General features: G+C 33.3%; 3 protein-coding genes across 4 annotated transcripts; 1 reads left to right on the top strand and 2 right to left on the bottom strand.

The window, feature by feature from the left end:
- LOC105168293 lies at positions 5,501-9,253 on the top strand. The gene is made up of 3 exons (XM_011088320.2): positions 5,501-6,005; positions 7,365-8,032; positions 8,436-9,253. Exons 2-3 carry the CDS (start codon positions 7,425-7,427, stop codon positions 9,115-9,117), a joined length of 1,290 nt encoding a protein of 429 aa, XP_011086622.1. The 5' UTR covers positions 5,501-6,005; positions 7,365-7,424; the 3' UTR covers positions 9,118-9,253.
- Positions 9,038-11,475, bottom strand: LOC105169981. The gene is made up of 6 exons (XM_011090545.2): positions 10,907-11,475; positions 10,676-10,790; positions 10,352-10,536; positions 10,144-10,235; positions 9,773-9,922; positions 9,038-9,679 (listed from the first exon to the last, which is right to left on the bottom strand). Exons 1-6 carry the CDS (start codon positions 11,331-11,333, stop codon positions 9,539-9,541), a joined length of 1,110 nt encoding a protein of 369 aa, XP_011088847.1. The 5' UTR covers positions 11,334-11,475; the 3' UTR covers positions 9,038-9,538.
- On the bottom strand, positions 11,990-14,595 carry LOC105168279 (B3 domain-containing protein REM16). 2 transcript variants are annotated; one of them, XM_011088301.2, is made up of 4 exons: positions 14,480-14,595; positions 13,328-13,709; positions 12,870-12,980; positions 11,990-12,499 (listed from the first exon to the last, which is right to left on the bottom strand). In XM_011088301.2, exons 2-4 carry the CDS (start codon positions 13,649-13,651, stop codon positions 12,152-12,154), a joined length of 783 nt encoding a protein of 260 aa, XP_011086603.1. In that variant the 5' UTR covers positions 13,652-13,709; positions 14,480-14,595; the 3' UTR covers positions 11,990-12,151. The 2 variants fall into 2 exon arrangements, with proteins under 2 accessions (XP_011086603.1, XP_011086612.1); XM_011088310.2 differs by having other exon boundaries at positions 13,328-13,706.

The raw sequence follows: 15,719 nt of genomic DNA, 5'->3' as shown, positions 1-15,719 counted from the left end.
AGAGAGAGAGAGATGTGTTTCCCTCCACATGAAAATTCAGCAAATCAGTAGAGTACAACTCGGATTTTTCTTTGCCAATCGCGCCTTGCTTGAGTTGTGAGTCGTAGGTCTCAAAACTAAAGGTTGTGAGCTCGAGTCCCACGGATATGAATATATAGATAATTTTTTTAAATAATTTATATTTACTGATTTAGAACTATCAATGTATTAAATTATTTCACGTTGCGAACAAAACGTCACATTAATTCCGAAAAAAAAAATAATAAAAGGTGAACACTTTTGATGAAGTAATGTTGAATAAATCAATCACACATTCTTCTACAATGAATTTTTTTAATTAGTTTTTATAATATATAGTTATTCAAAATTATTTTTTTTTAAATTATTACTTCAAATTCAAATCCATCAAATATAAATATAATCCTTCTTACAATGAGATTGGGAGGCGTGTGAGAATCCGTATGATTATTACTACTTAGTACACAGCTTACTACATTCTCCGAATTCAAAGGATTTGATCATAAAATCTGGGCTCCAATCTTGTTCGGATCCGTATGATTATTACTACTTAGTACACAGCTTACTACATTCTACAAATTCAAAGGATTTGATCATAAAATCTGGGCTCCAATCTTGTTCGGATCTCGAGGGAGATTACATTTTATTGAGTTTAACTTCACAAACATGTCACTCATAATGTCTTAATCTAATTATTAAAATTGAAGTTTCGTTAATAAGTTTAAAATTATGGGTTCGAGTCCTATCAAATATATGATGATTTATCTCATTTTATTAAAGTATTTTATTATATTTATTGAATCAATATACTGATCAATTTAATAAAAATTTAATGTAATTAAGTATATAATTATCTTGTCTACAAAAAACTCACAAACATGTCGCCATTTCACCTAATTGAAGCAACTCCAATTTTTATGTGTCAAATTTGGTACGATCTAAATTAGTTACGCGACAAATATATTATATTTATTAAATAATTAATGCACAATTTAATAATATATTTGCTTTCGAGCGTCGGCTTTCAATATATATACATATATATATATGTATATTTCTTAATTTCTTGTATTATTGGAATTAATTATTTTATTTGTTGTTGCACATCATCATGCGACCGTGAACCACTGCATAGGACAATTATTATCCCATCAAAGACTTATAAAATATGTGTCAACAATTAAGTATAAAACAAAAATGATTAATTTCTTTAATAAGTATAATAATTAATTACATATCATTACATCATAAGACTGCGTACTTTTAATAATTGATTAGCAATTAAGAATTAATCAATTAACCATCCATGACTTACACAATCAATAATTTAATGGAAAAATAATATTAAATACCATATACATTTATTCTAATCAAATTCGAATTTCATATTGTTTAAGTAGGGGAGCCGTTCATACTGTATTTGAAAAATATCATATTATTCGAACTTAACTAAATTAATTAACAAAAAGACAACATATATATACATATATATATTCTTGAAAAATATAATAATTTAAAATAAATAATATATCCAATTTAATTCGACTCGACTCGATCCGTTTACATCCCTAAAATGCAACATCGGTGAAGATCTTATTGAAATGTTAACATTGCCATTTAAACTAAAGGTTTAATAATAAGAAAATTAAAGACATGTCCACCTAATTTATTTCTTTTGTTGGGGAGTTTATATGGGGAAAGTAGTCTTGAATTGAATTCTGATGGTGAAAGCGCTACCATGTGCTGTTGGGCAGCAAAGTCGCTCTTTTGGGGCCCAAATGCGCCGCTACTTCACTTCCTCATTAGCTGTCGCTCATCAATACTCTATGCATTTATTTTGTATGCTCACCTAATATAGATATCGATATGATTTGAGGTCGATGTTGAGGTTTCCTGATTTTAAGTTTGTGTTCTTGAACTTCATCTTGAAATGTCAAACTGACCCTCACAAAATTCGATAAGAATAATGTTTGGTGGATCTTAATTGTAACTTTAAATGCTTATATTAATACGATTTGTACGAGAATAGTCGAACAGTAATAAATATACTAAGAGAATATATCTATTACTTGAGAACAGTATATTCCGAATAATAGTTAGAGTGTATGACCTAGCATGATCCGTTTATTCAGTGATGATTGTACGATTGTTACGTTTACTGACGTCATTGGGTCATATTATACCGAATTTCACTCGAGTTAAAAGTGCAAAAACCCTTAAAAATATTAATAATCTGAGGGTACTTTTACAGATAATTTTATTGTATTTAACTCATTTTTATCCCAATGAAATTAACAATTGTACGTTTTTACTAATTTGGAAATATTAGCAGTGTCTACTATATATCGATAATATATCTTATTAGTTAATCAAATTAATAATAGAAATACGTTTCCATGAATACATACATAAGAAAAAAAAGGAATGATCGAAGTAAGAATATAATAAGCATATTTTCAGTTAAAAACGCATAAAACGAATAAATACATTTTCACATTTTCAAATCGACGAAAAATTAAAATGAATAACAATAATAAAAAACACAAAGAAAGCTTTAGTAGCTACAAAATGAATGTAGCTAAGAGACAACATAGGATGGCAAAATTTGTCCACATAAATAGACTTATGTAGTTTCATGTATTGCGAAATCATCAACTTTTGTATGTCTAGTTTATTATATCATCAACTTAGACAAGAATAGAAATGTTTTTTATTTATTTTTAACTTTTTTGGGCACTTTTAAAAATAAAAATAAAAGTAAAACCAAAAGGGTTTTCTTTTTGGTTGGCCATTTCTTGCCAACTTTTTTCTAGTACATAGATTGATCCCATGTGGTAGCCTCTTTTGATAAATCATCAAAATCCACTCTTGATTTGTCTTTTGTTTGTTTCTCCAAATTATTACAAGTCCGGACCAATCAGCTCCCATGATTTCAGGGTTCGACAATTCTATCATAGGTCCTGTTTCAATGATAAGATTGGGGCTTCATTTGATTTTCAATTCCATATACGTCAATATTTTTCTATTTTATTGATGGTATTCTATTGGTAAACACTATGTTCCGACAATTATTATCAGAAGAAATACGACTTTTCATTATGTTTAATTATTATTATCAAAACTAAAATTTTGATGAATACTAATTAACCACAACTGCACAACAGTTATTAGCTGTTTCTTCTGCAAGTCTCTAGATAATATTAATTATTAATCTTGGTCAAAACTTAAATTCTCGCATCAATTTTATCCGATCGTAATAAATAGTATTGAGTTACTATAATTTTTAAATTCTAGAATTTATTATGTAAGGAATGATCATTTTTTTTTATAGTATATATTGAATATAAATGCAAGTCATTTTTTTTTTTTTAAAGATGTTGCCAAGCACTAGAGCTCTAATGCTCATGGAACAAAATGGATTTGATCTGTCCTTGTTATTTTCTACAAAAGTTGGTCCCCTAGCAAAAATACATTCCCACTAGGTATCTTTTTTTTACATATATATATATTTAAAATCTTTGTCTCATGTTCTTGCTGAAATTACTAAAATTTTTATTATTTTTTATTTCTAAGAAAAAAATATTTTTTATTTTTTCAAATTTTTATAGCTTTCCAAAGTTGAAAAATATTGTTAGATATTTAACTAATTTCGATTTAAATAAAAATAATAATGATTTATTTTTTTTTTTTTGGCTTTCACATTTTTTATGGGAATCAATGATGGGCTTCATGTATAAAAATTATATGGGTTAGTCAACTTTTTGTTGCTTTGATTTTGAGAATGATTACAAAGATTTGTCAACATTTAAGCATGATTTTATGTTAGGTGTAATACACATTATTTTTTCCTCAAAAATGTTATTAACAATTGTCCCATGTACTTAACACACCACTTTTGATGATGATTACAATAATAACTATTCCCCTCCATCTAACTCATAAATAAATTGAGTTTATAATCAAAATTGTATCACTTAACTTCTTAAAAAAATTGAATACCTACTTTAATCCATTATTATAATTGTGTGGTTGTTAGATCACTCGTCTACCACTTTGTCAAGATTTTGTAGCTGTTAGCACCAATACAACTTAAATATTTAAATCTTACAACAGTACAAGCGTCATGTTTCTAATGTAATCCCGCTATAAAAAACAGTTATTGTCATATAATGTAAGTCGACTGTACACTCCTCAACAACCGTCTAAACGCCACTGTTGCAGAAGTTATTTTCTAATGTAATCCCGTTAAAAGGTGTTTGGTGAAAACGAAAATGTAGAAGTTCATGGTTAGAAATTTTATAAAAGATTTACTTATATCTTATAAGCTGTCAAATATTTTAATTACTGTGCCCAAAGATATAATTATTAAAACTAATATGATTAAATATTTAAATCTATAATAAAATAGTCTTATTATAAAAGTAAACATATATATATATGTAATATTGTAATATAGTTTGGAAAATAAAGAGTTGAGAAAATGAAGTCATTCTCTGGAAACTATTGTGTGTATATAATGTACAAAGGCGTTGATTACAGCTGTATCCAATTCCCCTACCCCCCACCAACAAAGGACCCCACCCCACTCCCCCTACACACACACACACTACATTGTTTCTATATCTACGTATATATCTATACATACACATTAATTACATATTTAATTAGAAATTCGATATTCGAATTTACCATCTGCGCCAGCCAATATGTTTGTTTAGATATTAAATATAATATCCTCTCCAACAATTTAAAATTTTAAATAAAATAATTATTTAATATAATATTATAATAGAACTAAATAAAAGATTTTGAGTTTAAATTTCGTTCCTAAAAAATGCTATTTTTTAGTTATACATTTCAAATTTCATTGCTATTTATTCATAAAAAAATATTTAATTTGTCCATGAGGACGATGTATTAAAATATTAAATAATTTAAAATTTTAAATCAAGTGATCATTTCTTTTAGTTTATCTGTCATTATGATTTGTTACGAAATAATATTTATTGAGATTTTGTAGAAATAATTTATATCTTAATATCTTAATATTCCGTAACAAAGTGGGCTTAATTAGAATCAAATTAAAAATGTATGAATTAATTAATTTTGATGGTAATTTCGTTGTATTAAATGAGGGGAGTAGTAATTAATTGTTTTTAATTGAAAATTTTAATACATTAATACAATAACGCACGAGGATTATTAACCATCGTATATGAACTTCGATAAATTAATTAATGTAATAAATGAGAAGATCCACTTAAATATAAACGTAATTAAATTCGAAATCTTGATGTAATAATAATAAAAAAAGTACAAACATTGCATCGCAGCGTACAACGTATATTTGTACAGTATATGTTGGACTAGAAACGTAGAAATGTTGTCTGTCATCCACTTATACATGTTGTTTGTAAGAAGAAGTAATTTTATGAAAGCAATATATATATTTATATATATATATATTCCTTCACTTTCTCCGCCAATTTGTTCATTCCCAAAAAACGTACGCGCAGACAAATACACGCAGTGTGTGTGCGCACACACACACACAATACACGCACATAAACACACACCATATACCATACATCTTCCGCCCAAGAACGCATTCATACAGAGTTATGCATTTCTCGTGATCTGTGCGTAAGCCTGTGTGATTATTCTTCTTAATCTTGGGGGTTGTTCTTGGTGGTCTGGTCCAATCATTCCCGCTTTTTTGTTTACCAAAACCCTCTCTTTTTGATCACTCTGCATTATCTTTCTTGGATCTGCAGAAGAAAAGAGAGAAAGAGATGGGAACCCATTTTCAGTGTGTGTGTATTTTGCTGAAAAGAGAGTGAAAGTCCCGACTTTGAACCCTGCTTTATTGGGAAATTCGTATGGGAAAAGCCCGTCAGGATTTGGCAGCTTTCTGGGGTGAATTCTCGAGTGTTTGATTTTTGGAGTGGGGTTCCCAGGGGTGAAGTAAGAGTTTGTTTATTGCAAAGGTGGGTTCTTTTGTTAATCTTTTCGCTCTTGGAGTTGCATGCTTTTCTTGTGCTCTTGAAATGTGTTTAACTGCTTGTAATTTTCTGGGGTTTTAGTGAATTTGACTTTTCGATTGCTTATGAGGTTATGTCTAGGGATGTATTTTACGGTTTGCATGTACTCGACTGTTCACCGCTTTTGTGATTCTTGTTTTTTCTTCTTCTTTTTCTTTTTATGTTTGGTGAAGGAGCAGATTAAATCACTCCAAGTTTTGATTTTTATAGGAGTAAGTTGAAGAAATGATTTAGTTATCAGGTTTCTGTGTGTATGGAATCGAAGATGAGTGAGAATTGAGCAAGAATTTAGAGCCAGTAATTGACAAAAGAAAGATAACAAGATGAATGGAGGATTTCAGGAATTCTAGTTCAGTTCTATTCAAGTTAGTGAACAATTGTAGGTGAAAGCAAAAGGCTGTCTAGAAGTAGATTGGCAGTCGTAAATGCCCAATAATTCGGCAGAGCGTGGCCGATGTTCTAAGGCTGCTGTAGAGATTACTTCCGGCTATTACGGGCGAAATTTGCTTTTAATTGAAAGCAAACTTTCCCTCCTTTTGCACTTAGGGGTAAGAATCCATCACATAACTCTTGGCAGTATGTGGCCGTTAGTCGAGCTGAGTTTACCAAATCTTGTGAATTTAATGTCTATTTAAACCAAATTTGCTCTGATTATAGTTCCGCAAACGGGCTTTTGAATGAACTAGAGACAATCAAAACATGACATGTACTTAAGTTCCCTGCTTCCGTCTCATTACTTCTTTTACAAATGTGGATTGAAGAATAAAAGTGCGCTCCAAAAACGAAGCAAGGAGAAAAATAATTGGGTATATCCATAAAAGTTAGTTTATTGCATCTTTAAGTGTGATTGAAGATATAAAAATTCCAGGTTACTTTTTCCTAATCTTTACTTAAATCATTTTGCTGTAAGATTCTTGCCTATATATGCGATTGGTTGAACTTTTACTATATGGAGGATAATAAATGAATTCTTGATTGCCGGACTATTTTCCCATTTTTCCTTTCCTTTCTTTCTCTTAGCTTATCCTTCTTTCTTTATTGGATAACCTTGCCTCTTATCATTTTGTAAATGTGAATGAGATTTAAATCAATATGATGAATCTCATGATTGGTGGGGCAAGCTTATATGAGAGAATTGATTTTCCTAGGATACGATAAACTCAATCTTCATGTATTTCAACTATGAAAAGGCTGGTTTCAAATAAGAGTGAAGCATATTTGTTCTTCAGTTATATACCTTAGGTGATAACTCAGCTTACTTTCCATTCAAGATGCTATCCTAATTGTCTGTTGTTTATGTGGCAGACCTTTTAATCTGATGCTAAAACAAGCTTCCAGCAAAATGGACAAAGACTTCTGACAGAAATGGATCCTCAAGCTTTTATTAGGTTGTCAATTGGGTCTTTGGGGATTAGAATTCCCGGGACAGCTCCTACTGCCGCAAAATCTGGTATTACTGCATTCTCTTCTCCATGTGTATGTGAGATTCGTCTTCGTGGCTTCCCTGTCCAGACAACACCAATCCCCTTTATATCATCTCCTGAAGCAACTCCTAATTCTCACAGTGTTGCCTCAAGCTTTTATCTCGAAGAGTCAGACTTGAAAGCCTTGTTGGCACCTGGATGTTTCTATGCCTCTCATGCATGTCTGGAGATAGTGGTCTTTACAGGGAGGAAGGGCAGCCACTGCGGTGTTGGTACCAAAAGGCAGCAGATTGGAGCATTTAAATTGAATGTAGGTCCTGAATGGGGCGAAGGAAAACCGGTTATTCTTTTCAGTGGCTGGATTGGCATTGGCAAAAACAGGCAGGAGAGTGGAAAACCAGGGGCAGAGCTTCATTTAAGGGTGAAGCTAGACCCTGATCCAAGATACGTGTTCCAATTTGAAGATGAGACTAAATTAAGTCCACAAGTTGTTCAGCTTCAAGGCACCGTCAAGCAGCCCATTTTCAGCTGCAAGTTTAGTCGGGACAGGTGATACTGAAATGCTTGCTCATTTTCTTTTTACCTTTTCGTTGTTTATTGCACTGTGTCTTGGAAGCCAACTTATTCATTTGGACCTGAAAAGTAAATGACTCGGAAGGCTTGTTTTTCCTTTATGCCTACTGGCTCACATGGTAGTTCTTGATTGTTTGGAGCTTATAAATCACAACCTTATTGCTCTTTCCATGGCTGGTTCTCACGCGGGGCTACTCATTTGCTAATTTTTATTGCAAAAGTAGGAAATAAGTTCCTACCTATTTTGTGCCTTATTGTAGGCGAAGATTGTGGCAATCTTCCAAAAATACACTCTACATGTCCGTGCCATAGAATTTGCAAATTGATAGCCTATGTTGATGATGTCTATCTGTTTCTTATTTTAAATATAAATTTACAGGGTATCCCAGGTAGATCCACTTAGCTCCTTCTGGTCAAGTTCAGGTGATGGTTCCTACCAGGATATCGAGAGGAGAGAAAGGAAGGGGTGGAAGGTTAAGATACATGATCTCTCTGGCTCGGCTGTTGCAGCAGCATTCATAACAACTCCTTTTGTTCCATCATCAGGTTGTGATTGGGTTGCCAAATCCAACCCAGGAGCCTGGTTGATTGTCCGCCCTGATGCATGCAGGCCTGAGAGCTGGCAGCCATGGGGAAAGCTCGAAGTATGGCGTGAACGAGGAATTCGAGATTCTATTTGCTTCCGCTTTCATGTTTTCTCCGACGGACAGGAGGGTGGTGAATTCCTCATGTCCGAGTTATTGATCAATGCGGAAAAGGGTGGGGAGTTCTTTATAGATACCGACCGCCAGATTCGTGGTGCAGCAACTCCAGTGCCTAGTCCACAGAGCAGTGGAGATTTTGCGGCACTGAGCCCGGTTACCGGTGGGTTTGTTATGAGCTGTAGAGTGCAAGGGGAAGGCAAATGCAGCAAGCCCCTGGTGCAGCTAGCCATGAGACATGTGACGTGTGTGGAGGATGCAGCCATTTTTATGGCTCTTGCAGCTGCCGTTGATCTTAGCATTGAAGCTTGCAGACCTTTCCGTAGGAAGATGCGAATAGGCAGTCGTCATTCTTGGTGATACATGCATCTGAGAACAGTTGTTTTCTTGAGCCAAGAATAGCTCCCTTTCAGATTTTCCCCTATTGTTGTAAGACATTTTTGTACAGAATGAACTTGGATGTGCAATTTGGATTCTGGGCAACCCCAGTTGACGACCATGTTCTGTTCTTGACTATTTTTGTTTCTTTGGTATGTCTTTGATGAAGCATGTCTCTGTTCGACAGTAGTCTGCTCACGCTGTTGATATATTACACCAGCCCACACAAGTTTTTTATTCATATGTGCTCATCTTAAGAATGAATAAGCATACAAGGATAATTTCAATAGGAAATAACAAAAGCTTTTTGATTTCACAATCCTACTTGTGTGTTTGAACAAATAGAGAACACGAAAAAACATAATTATATATAAACAAATATAAGTGTTCTGTCAAAGTGCTGCTACTGATTGAATGCTTCATAAACCTTGGCAAGTTCTTGCTGATGCCTTTGTATATCCTCTAGAGCCCGTGCTTTCTCCCCACCATCACCCGCATCTAATATCTTCACTTTCTTGGATATTTTTCTCTCTATACTTTTTATCTGTAATTTGTATGGTGATGGAGATATTTCACAAAACAAAGCTAGTGTGAGTGTGTGTGTGTGTGTGTGAGAGAGAGAGAGAGAGAGATAGACCTTTCTGTAAGGCCATCTTAACACTCCATTTCTGCGGCATACCTTCTTCAGCACCGTCGGGCATATGTTCATTTTCTTGGCAGCATCCTCTATTGGAAGATCAAAGTAATGTACAAAGTCCTTTAGCTTCAGTTTTCTAGTTCTCTCCCTCTGCACCAACTCATCAGCATACAACTTTTACTACAGAAGTTCCAACAATAAACTGAAAGAGAAATCCTACACCTTTTTCTTCAATTAGAACAATTTTTGGCACTGCTATTGATAACCAACAATGCAAAAGTTAATCTTGGAACCGACCATGTGATGTCTATCTATAAAATGTCAATAGCACTAAAGTTGAAACGGGTTAATAAACAGAAAACATTGCTAACCTGCATCGATAGAGGGATCTTCATGAACCCCCCTTGGCTGCTTCCGCATTCCGGTTGCCTCAACGTTTCTTGTTGGTTATTCAGGAAATCACCTGTAATGTAGCAGATCGAAATGTGAAGTTATGCTAGAAAAGTCTACCACTCTAAATCTACAATCAACATTGATTACTAGAGCATAATTTTCATCTTTGAATCTCATCATATTGACCTGCATTTTCTGGTGATAATTGAAGAAAATCATTTGGATCGTCACATTCATTATTCAATCCAACGCATAAGGCGTCGTAGAAAGTCGAGAGAGGATCTTGCAGTGTACTATAGCCCTCTTGTTTACACGCCTCAAAATATCGGATCAAGAACTTCTTCACAATCTGCATGCTCTCCTCCTGAAAACTGAATGAATTTCAATGTTTCAAATTTCAATCAGCCCAACAAAAACAGGTAAACAAGAAAACAATCCCAACAACTTCTGGAAAATGAAGACAGGCCTCTTTTCCCTTTCTACTGCATCGGTGTGTTGAAGAAAACTTACTCGAACATCTGGAACTCCTGGCCCTGAAAAGATGAATCAAAATCATACTCCCCAAGAACTGCATGAGTAATTACTCCAAATCTTCCGTGGATTTCAAGCCTCTTCACATTCATGCCTACAGAAGCAGATCACAGATAGATTGAACGCATGAACAAGCAAAAGAATTAATTGGAAAGGAAAACAAAATTACGAACCCCGGCCGGATTTCAGAAAATTTCACTTAAATCGCACCGTTAGTATGAGTAATCTCTCGAAGTACTTGACAGCAAATGCAGTTATACTGAGTTCGAGGAACAGAAACGAGTGGAAGTGGCAGTGATTGATCTCCGGAAACTGGATTTTCAAGAATGCCATGGGTACTGCAGCCTTCTCCAGGGAACCTGGAAGGGCCAGCACCAGAGGATCCGGGAACATCACCAGGAGCATTGCAGAAAGCCCAAATAACAGGATCAGAAAATGGATCCTCTGGGTCCAAAATATCATTCAGTTCGGAGCCCAGATGATGATCCGGCCAATTCAAAGGATTCTGCTCGCTGTGCGATGGAAGGTTAGAAGGGCCAAGAGTAGGATTTTCAACAAAGAAGGATGAAGACGGTTCCGTGCTCGGGATTTCCCGGAATGGGTCGTGAAATGTGAATTCGGTGGATGAGTTGGCCATTCAGAATTTTCTGGCGGGAAATACGGGGGTGCTGGTGGCGGCGACGCCTGGTGTGGACCAAGCGCCGCGGCGGAGGGCTGGCTGCCAGATTGATGCTTGCCAAAAACAGAGAAACTTTGAGGAACTAATTTCGTATGTTCTCTCTCTGTTCAGCCAGTTGAAATTGATGGAGGCGTAGGAACTAGGAACCGGCGGGAAGAAGCAGGCAGTTTACGACCGTTGAGAAAGCGGTTAATTTTAAAATTCGAAATGTAATGATTAGGACATAATTTACCTGAATTTATTACATTAATGTTAATTTAAGAAATGGGACATGTTTCATGCATGTGCAAATTAAGGACAAGGTCGTAGGCTGTGCTTGCGGCAGATATTTCTACTTTGTTTGGATTCGTTTTTTGAGTATTTTGTGGAGATAGAGAGAAAAAAATAAAGATAAATAAATATGTGTTAGAGATAGTAGTTATGTTTGGATTTGTTTTTGGGGATAATTTAAAATAAGTATTATATGTTTAATGTTGTGTTTTGGGAGATAAAAATTACTATTTATAGTCAAATCATTTCTTTTTTATATATATTTATGTATATGTAGGTGTATATATATATGTATGTATTTATGCTAAAACAGTTAAAAACAAATGTTTCTGAACGATGGCAAATATTAGGTATGCTTTAACTCGTCCCGAAAATAACTTAATAATAAAAACGAACATAGTGTTGGCATCTCATTCCATCCGATCAACTCAGCTTTTAAAGACAATTGCACCTCATCCACAACAGTTCTCAGAGCAAACACAATACAGAAAAACATACATGGAATATCATATCACCAAACTGACTGCTTCATCTTCATCATCATCATCAACTTTTATAATAACTTTTGATTCAGCTCTCCTCCTCTTAATCTCTTCTTCCAACTCAGGTGGAAGGGCAGATCTGAGTATGTGGAGATTGAGATCCAGATTAGAATCATTGCTTTCAATAACTTCAAACACGACAGCATCGCCCTCCACTAGATTATGGTGGTCCAAGAATTGCCTCCATCCACTACCAAACCCCTTTTGCTTCCTTTGCCCGTAGAAATGTATCTTATGGATTTTTCCCGAGCACCTCACCGTCGCTTGGAGATTCGTCGATGGCAGCAACGACTCCACTCGATTTGGAAAAATCTTAATAAAGTTTGAAATATATATAAATGATTCGAATGAATAAAAAAAAAAAATACATATAATAATCATGTCATTACTTTATAAGATATTATTAATATTTAACAAAAATGCACATGCTAAGTACGTCCCATTAGTTGCAGGATTTTTTTAGCATTTTGGATAACGATTGTGTGCTTAACATGTGCTTTTTCTATCAAAATACTAATGAAATCTGATAAATTGACTAAAAATAAGATTTTTTTATAATTTATGGGATCGGCAATAAAAATTATGTAATCAATGGGCAAAAAATAATGACTCTAAGATACGGGACGAGAGTGATGATGTATGAAATTAAAACTTTTGTTGCATAGAAGGTAAAATGATTTACCATTTGACAAAGAGGTTTCATTGTGGACCTCATCAGAAACATGTCGAAGAAAGGTTTATCCCCTGAAAGATATGTGACTTTATCCTCACTGCCACTCCCAACTTCATTCTCCTGACATATGCAACACGGAAACATGTTATTAAACATTGATTTCATTCAAATGTTTGGATCATTTTCTATGTTGTTTTGAGGGGTGGATTTAATGTTATTATAAATGATTAACTTATACTCTTATAAAAGAATAATAGTAATTTATCTTCTATGTTTTTCAAAATAAAGCAATTTACCTTTGAATGGTTTTCCTAAATTTACTTTATTTAGCGACAGAATTAAAAAATAATAAAAAAATCCGGTATTAATTAGACTAAGTGCAAAAAAATAAAAAAAACCACCTTATTTAAGTGTGTTGAACTGTTTATACAACTTAACAATTAAGAGTAAACGGGCTTAATACGTACAGTTGTTTTGTTGTGAAACATGGTGTGGATGGTGTCCCAAGCATCTTTTGCGCTGGTTGCGGAAGAGATCCGTAGAACGATGTTGGGTGAGAGGGAGGAACGAATTAGAGACAAAGCTTTTGCATCATTCACCATATCTTGTTTCAGCTCTTTCATTTGTGCAGCAGCAAGAATTTCTGCAGGCTCGGGTTTCTTGTACCCTTCTTCCACCAAGTTCAACAACCCTTCTGAAAATAAATGTTTTTTCATCCTTATCGACCAATTCGGGAAAGCTGCAGCCTCACCGGAGAACGTCGGAACTCGGGAACCAGAGCTTGAGCCCATCACTATTTCTTTTACTTTCTTCTTAATGTAGTCAAATTATGTCAGTCTTGTTTTGCTGCTGCATTCAATATGTTAAAAGAAGGGTTGTTGGAATACAAATAAATGTAAGATTGGTCGGGCGTTTGCAAATATAGCTTCGTTTCTATGGTGGGAATAAGTTGCTGGAAAGTTGCAAGTACTTTTAAACTCTTCATAAAAGATAAAATATTGATTTTAAAACACTCTAATTTACAAATATACATGTTCAATTGAAAATATGTTTATAAAATGTTTGACCTCTTCTCGAATTGAATAATCACTTTTTTATTTGAAAGGATGCATCATTTCACCCAAAAGCCACATCATTTCACCAGAAAAAAACATATCATTTCAATCAAATGATACAGTACCACTTCAATTATTGAGATCTATTCGATTGATTGGACATAGCTGGATATTGGGCACAATTGATTACCATCCATGTGTTACGAGCTTGTCATGTGCCGTTTATTTTGACTAACCACTTATTACAATCTAATTTGATTAAAATAATTTTGTTAATAAAATTTTATCATTTTTATTTATCACTCACTATCTTCCAACAAATAGATTACCAAAATTAAAATAGGTGGATGCCAAAATCCTAAATTTTAGATAAAAAGTAACATATATAGATTTAAAAAAAATATATCCAACAAATTGATGAAAAAGGTCAAACCAAAATTGCAACAGCCCTTGAAGTATATAACAGCTTGTTAGGAATTATTTTGAGAAAAATCCTACAACTACCACAAGAAATTAAAGCATGAATGGAAGAAGATCCTAAAGATGGATTCAAGAAATTCTTACCTTGAAACCTAGAAAGAAGAACAAAATGAATTTTTTGATGAAGATCTTGAAAAACTCCTTTATGGAGTGTTTGCTTAGTTTTTATATTTCATTTCAAAAAAGAGAATTTATATGAAAGTTTCTATTGTATAGTTATTTCTCAATTTATTTCCATAGTTCTACATATATAAGGTAAAGAAAGAAGAAATGTTTGGTCGATATCCGATGTGGGATGGAAGTACAATGGGCAAAATTGTCTTAAAAATATTGTACGATTTTGAAATTTTTTGAATTGGTGCCGCATGTTAAAAGTTAATATCTAGTTAGATTAATAGTATATTATTTTCTAATAGAAGAGATCTTGAATTTAAATTCAAATTCAAAAATCCTCCGCCCCCACCTTTATAAATACAGAAAAAACAAAAAAGCTGGTGCCACGCAAATAGCTTCTAGAACTGGGTTGGCATCCTAACTTTACAGAACGAGGTGTCACACCAACGGATCCTATAATGAGCAAACTATGAACATTGTCATATTTATTATACCTTAGTTGGATAGATTTGAATCATCATTTTTTTTACAAATATAAAGTTTAATATATACCCTAACAAACTTGCACAGAGTAGTGAGTAAAGATTGAATTCATAAGGACGATATTTGAATTTATTTCTTCAAATAAAGATAGGGGATTTGGTTAAAACTTAAAACTATAAGAAAATAAATTGAAATAAAAAACTAAAAAAATGAAAATAATCATATATTTAATTAAAATGTAGTCAAAGATAGGATCAAAAAATTGTTCATTTTTCATGGAGGGAAAGATTATTGAATTAATATAATCTAACAATCTCATTCTCCTTACTCGAGCGAAAAAAAATATCAAAATTAAAAAATGACATAAGTTTTCAGACGTGGCCTACGTCGTAGAAAAAGAAGCAAAAGCATGTTATTTTTTTGTTATTCTAGTACTATTTTATTGGTCGTGACGTTTTATACTTATTTTTCTATTTTTTTTCTTTTTAATCCAATATTGGAATTGAGATAATTAGTTATCCACCTAAGCATTCACATAACTTTTTTATATTCTATTTCCATTTATTTATGTGTTGGCTTCAAATATAATAGTAACACTATTTTTTAATCTTTGTGAATTATGAGTGAAAATACAAATTGAGTGAAATTGAAATTGTTTCCCACAAATTTGAACCTTGGATACAAAATTTTGAATTATTTTGGCAAAAAAAAAAAAAAAAAAAAAAAC

The sequence above is a fragment of the Sesamum indicum genome, linkage group LG1 (genome assembly GCF_000512975.1).
Source record: "Sesamum indicum cultivar Zhongzhi No. 13 linkage group LG1, S_indicum_v1.0, whole genome shotgun sequence".
NCBI classification, from domain to species: domain Eukaryota; kingdom Viridiplantae; phylum Streptophyta; class Magnoliopsida; order Lamiales; family Pedaliaceae; genus Sesamum; species Sesamum indicum.
This window is presented reverse-complemented; position numbering and strand designations above follow the sequence as displayed.